At 36.6% G+C, this 5,044-nt stretch overlaps 1 protein-coding gene across 6 annotated transcripts; it reads right to left on the minus strand.

The window, feature by feature from the left end:
* Nucleotides 1-1,187: 1,187 nt before the first annotated feature.
* LOC141716833 (uncharacterized) lies at nt 1,188-4,697 on the minus strand. 6 transcript variants are annotated; one of them, XM_074519014.1, is made up of 7 exons: nt 4,533-4,697; nt 3,888-3,916; nt 3,676-3,766; nt 3,234-3,557; nt 2,868-3,152; nt 1,817-2,791; nt 1,188-1,739 (listed from the first exon to the last, which is right to left on the minus strand). In XM_074519014.1, the coding sequence occupies exons 4-7, from the start codon at nt 3,550-3,552 to the stop codon at nt 1,582-1,584; spliced, it is 1,737 nt and encodes a 578-aa protein (XP_074375115.1). In that variant the 5' UTR covers nt 3,553-3,557; nt 3,676-3,766; nt 3,888-3,916; nt 4,533-4,697; the 3' UTR covers nt 1,188-1,581. The 6 variants fall into 6 exon arrangements, with proteins under 6 accessions (XP_074375115.1, XP_074375112.1, XP_074375113.1 ...); XM_074519011.1 differs by having other exon boundaries at nt 3,676-3,778; XM_074519012.1 differs by having other exon boundaries at nt 3,888-3,922.
* Between the last annotated feature and the right edge of the window lie 347 nt (nt 4,698-5,044).

Consider the following 5,044-nt stretch of genomic DNA (forward strand, 5'->3'; position numbering starts at 1 on the left):
CTAAAACTAACCACTACTAATTAATGGGTAAATTACATGTCCATAATTTACTCCACTACCCCACTACTAAACAATTCTAAAATAATATTTTTCTCTAATAATTAATCTATTGCTAAATATCTAAAATATCTAATAATTAAATAAAGAAATAATTAATAACTAAATTTAAAATTATTCCAACATTCACCCCCATAATCTTAAATTTATGGAGCACTTTCTCTTGGCCTGTGATGCATTTCTCACCACCATCAATTTTGATGCACTTTCTCTCCAAAAACACTTTGAAGCACTTCTCTCCAAAAACACTTTGAAGCACTTTCTCTCCACAACTCTAAATGAGTTGTTCTCCCTCGATCAACTGTGTCATCCTTTCTTCATCATTCTAAAATCTACAATTCTTTGCTAGATGCCCATATTTTTTTTTGCATTTGTAGATGCCATGGAAAATATTAAGGATAATATATATATATGTATATGTGTAATTTTATAAGAGTTTTATAAGACCGAGATCATATGACTCTGATACCAATGTTGTAAAACCTTACAGAAAAAAGAAGACACCTACATTTTTTTTGCAGAGAACTTGTACTGCTATATTTCTTGTTTTTCTTTTACTCTTCTAAAACTCAAGGTAAACTAGCCATTATATAGACTTTACAAACATATTAAAACTAACTACTACTAAAACTAACCACTACTAATTAATGGGTAAATTACATGTCCATAATTTACTTCATAACTCCACTACCCCACTACTAAACAATTTTAAAATAATATTTTTCTCAAATAATTAATCTATTACTAAATATCTAAAATATCTAATAATTAAATAAATAAATAATTAATAACTAAATTTAAGATTATTCCAACAAGTAAGCTATAGTTTAAGTTATATACACGTCTTGAAATGGTAAGACGCCATGACTAACTTTTTCTTATGCTATTGTGCTGAAATGCTTTGCCTGTGTATAAATGTGGCTGATAAAGTGTTAACATTTCTATGTACAGATAACAGATAGAACAAGTCACGTCCCAGAAACCAGAAGTGAATAACCATTTGACTTACATGGAATAATTATTATGACTATCGTTTTCAGAAATCCATTGTAATTATTCGCCTGACTCGCATACAAAGATAAAAGAGCTCTGCATTAAACAATTGTTGAAAAAATCAAATATCTCCGCTTAAAATGAAGTCATAAAAATTTACAAAATTTTCCAGTAGAACATCATTCATATATGGCTCCACTTCATAACTAGTACTTGGCTTAATATTGTTAGTCAAACTGTGCGAGTACAATGTAACCTACTCCATCAACATGAGCTCAATCACATCACAAGTTTTTAAACAAAACATTATAGCAACAAAGGCCCAAGTCACAGCAATCTCAGTTTCACTGAAAAGAACCCTCAACCTAATAACCAGCCAAGTACGAACACTCAACTTAACAAGCAGCCAAGTACAATCTCAATCTTACTGAAACGAGCCGCTACCTAAGAATCTTACTGAAAAGTTTTGTTTGGCACAAGAGGACATTGTCACCTTCTTGGAGGAGTCATGTTGAGGGTTCAGAAGAGGTGTCAAAGGACCACACATGGACATGACCACATGTGGCCTCGTCCCTGAAGAGGCGGGCTCCCATCCCGATGGTGACCGGCATCATGGAAGCTTCTGAATATTGGACCAGCCTCTAGCTCTTCATCAGAAAGATGTATGTGATCCAATTGGTGAACCTGGTCTGTAACATAAAAAGAATTAGAATTCAACTTTATTGCAGAAAAGTCCAACAGTCATTACGGAAACAAATCAGTTCACCTGGGAGCACTTTAGGTACAGAAGATGTACTCAGATCCTGGGAACACTGGGAACCACTCTCTGTGACCTCTGTCTCTTTTCCAGTCTCTTTGTTGATCTTTGGTAGACGCATATTCTCTTCAGCTGGCAGATTATTAGCGTATATCTCAACAGTTTTGGAAGGCGCAGAACTACCCAACTCCTGGGAAACCTGGGAGCCACTCTCTGCCGGCTCTTTTCCAGTGTTCTTGTTTTTTTCTGGTAGCAGCGGCAACTCCTTCTGAGGCGTAATATCTGGAGGACTTGTGCAATGCTTAACAGTTCTGTTCTGCACAGAGGAAATGGCCAACTCCTGGGAGCCGTGAGAACTACTCACTGTCTTTCTTGTAGTACTGTCGTTTGTGTGTGACACTGCTGGAAACTCCTTGGACTTGAGATCTGGAGGACGTGTGCAATTCTTAACAGATTTTTCCGGCACAGAGAAAATGGTGAACACCTGGGAGCCAGGGGAGCTATTCTCTGTTTTTCTTCCATTATTTGTTTTTCTGTTTGGCACCCGCACAAACTCTTCAGTAGAATTAAGATTTGTAGGACTTGTGGATTGCTTAACAGTTTTGTTCGGCATAGAGGAAATAGTCGACTCCCGGGAGCCATGGGAGCTATGATGAGGGTTCAGAAGAGGCGGGCTCCCATCCTCATGGAGACTGATACGACGGAAACTTCCGAAGAATATACCAGCAGCCTCTAGCTCTTTATCAAAAGGGCGTATGTGATCCATTTGTGAAACCTGGTCTGTAACATAAGAAGAATTAGAATTCAACTTCATTTTAGAGGAAATACTTAACTCCCGGGAGCCATGGGAGTTATGGCGAGGGTTCAGAAGACGTGGGCTCCCATCCTCATGGAGACTGATACGACGGAAGCTTCCGAATAATATACCAGCAGCCTCTAGCTCTTTGTCAGAAGGGTGTATCTGATCCATTTGTGGAACCTGGTCTGTAACATAAGAAGAGTTAGAGTTCAACTCCATTGCAGAAAAGTCAAACAGTAATCACAGCAAAAATCAGTTCACCTGGGAGAACTGTAGGCACAAAGGATGTACTTAGATCCTGGGAACACTGGGAGGCATGGGAGCTACTCTCTGTTTTTCTTCCAGTATTTTCTTTTGTTTTTGGCACCGGCATAAACTCCGTCTCGTCTACAATATCTTTAAATACTTGCAGACGTCGATACTTAGGGTACAGAAGAGACGGTCTCCCATCCGGACGGAGAAGGCTATTGTATAAGCTTTCAAAAGTTAGACCAGCCTCTTTCTCATTAGCAGAAGGGTCTATGTCATCCAATTCTGGTACCCACTCTGTTAAATAAGAAAAGTTAGATTTTATCTTCAATGCCCGAAAGTCAATTCAAACAGTCATCATAGAAACTATCAGTTCACCTGGGAGCACTTGAGGAACCGAGGATGTAGTTAAATCCTGGGAACACTGGGAGCCAATCTCTGCAAACTCTATCTCTTTGTTGATTTCTGGTTGAGCCAAATTTCTCGCAGCTGGCAGATCACTAGCACTTATCTCGAATGGTACCAAAGGCACAGAGGTTTTAGCCAATTTCTGGGAACACTGGGAGCCACTCTCCATTTTAGCATCTCGATTGCTGTTTAGTTCTTTTTGTTTTACTTGCCACTTTTGTTTGAACTTTTTGTGCAACTGAATTTCGTCTTTAATTGCTTGCTTCTTCTTCCGACTTCCGCGGCCCATTGTCTCTATCCAGTTAAGTAAAAGCAAGAATTTTTTTATAAAAAATTGCTTATATTGGATGTACCAATTCAGTTTAGTTACAACAAACTAAATACAACAATTGACAAAAGTGCAGGTGATTACTTTAAGATTATTGGAAGCAGAAGTATATAACTGTACAAGGTTATTGCTAACTTTTGAGCTAGGGAGGGATCAGATGTTGGATTCCGAAGATCTGTTTGTGCACCTTATTGGAGAATAAAAAACACATATGAGAGTTAAACAAAAAAAAAAAATGCTTTTACACAAAAATCAAATGGAGCAAGAAATTACAAGTAAAATTGGAAGATTAATACCAGTATGTTAGGATTCAGAAGAGTTGTGTCTGCAGCTTCTTGAAAAAAAAAGATAGCATATGTCAGAGAAATAATCACAAGATTAAACGTAACCGTAATGTTCCTAGTAATCGAACTTAATTACACAGAAGTTAATTCAGGATTTCCTGTCAAGATTACAACATTTAGGTGTGCATGTCAAGAAAGAAAATGAAGCAAGAAGCCAAGAACTTGCAAGTAAGACTAGCAGAATTCGTATTAAAGCAAGCAGTACAACTTCTTGATTCACAGAGATTCAATGTATCAAATTAACGTAATTACAAAAAACTCAATTCAAGATTCATATCAAGACTATACCAGCGTGTGTGTATATACATATAGACATACACTATTTATTTCTTTATTTCTGCAACATTCTTGAAACAGACAAAAGCAAGACAAAAGAAACACAGAAACAATACAAAGCATCATCTTTTTTATTCAAGAAACGATATGAAATCACGAAACACATTGGTTCGAGAAGAGATTATAAACACATTGACAAAGAAGACAGAAACGCAACTATACCGAAAACCTTGAACACTAACATAATCGCATATATGCAAAAGATCAGCAAGATAATGATTTTATAAAGGAAGAAGTTAAAAGAAAAGAAAGAATGTGCACCTGTGTAAGTAGCAAGCTGCAACTTCTGGAGAGAGTACGAATAAGCAGAAATCAAACAGAAACGAGGATGAAAAGCAAAACGAAATTTGAGGAAGGAGAAGTAATTATTATGGGTTCGTAAAATGTGTGTGTTTGTTTAGCTTTTCCTTCTGTAAGAGAAGTATATTTATACATGTAGGTCTGCAGAAATTGAAATTCTGATGGAGGACTATTAAATTGCCTAAAGAACTAAATAATGAGATTAAAACAAATCACTATTAGTAGTTAGATTTACGAACAAATTAATTAATTAATTTAATCCCCAAGACCCTAGTTAAGAAAAAAAATGAAATTATACTTATGTCACTTTTTTCTTCCGAGTACTTTTTTCTTCCGAGTAGTATGTCTTGTAATTAGGGATGTAATTCGAGTCGAGTCGAGTCGAGTCGAGTCGAGTTTGTGCTTACTAAATTCGAGTTGAAGCTTTTTTTAATCGAGTCGAGTCGAGTCAAAAAAATCGAGCCTGAAAATTA

This window comes from Apium graveolens, chromosome 4, assembly GCF_009905375.1.
Source record: "Apium graveolens cultivar Ventura chromosome 4, ASM990537v1, whole genome shotgun sequence".
Taxonomy (NCBI): Eukaryota; Viridiplantae; Streptophyta; class Magnoliopsida; order Apiales; family Apiaceae; genus Apium; species Apium graveolens.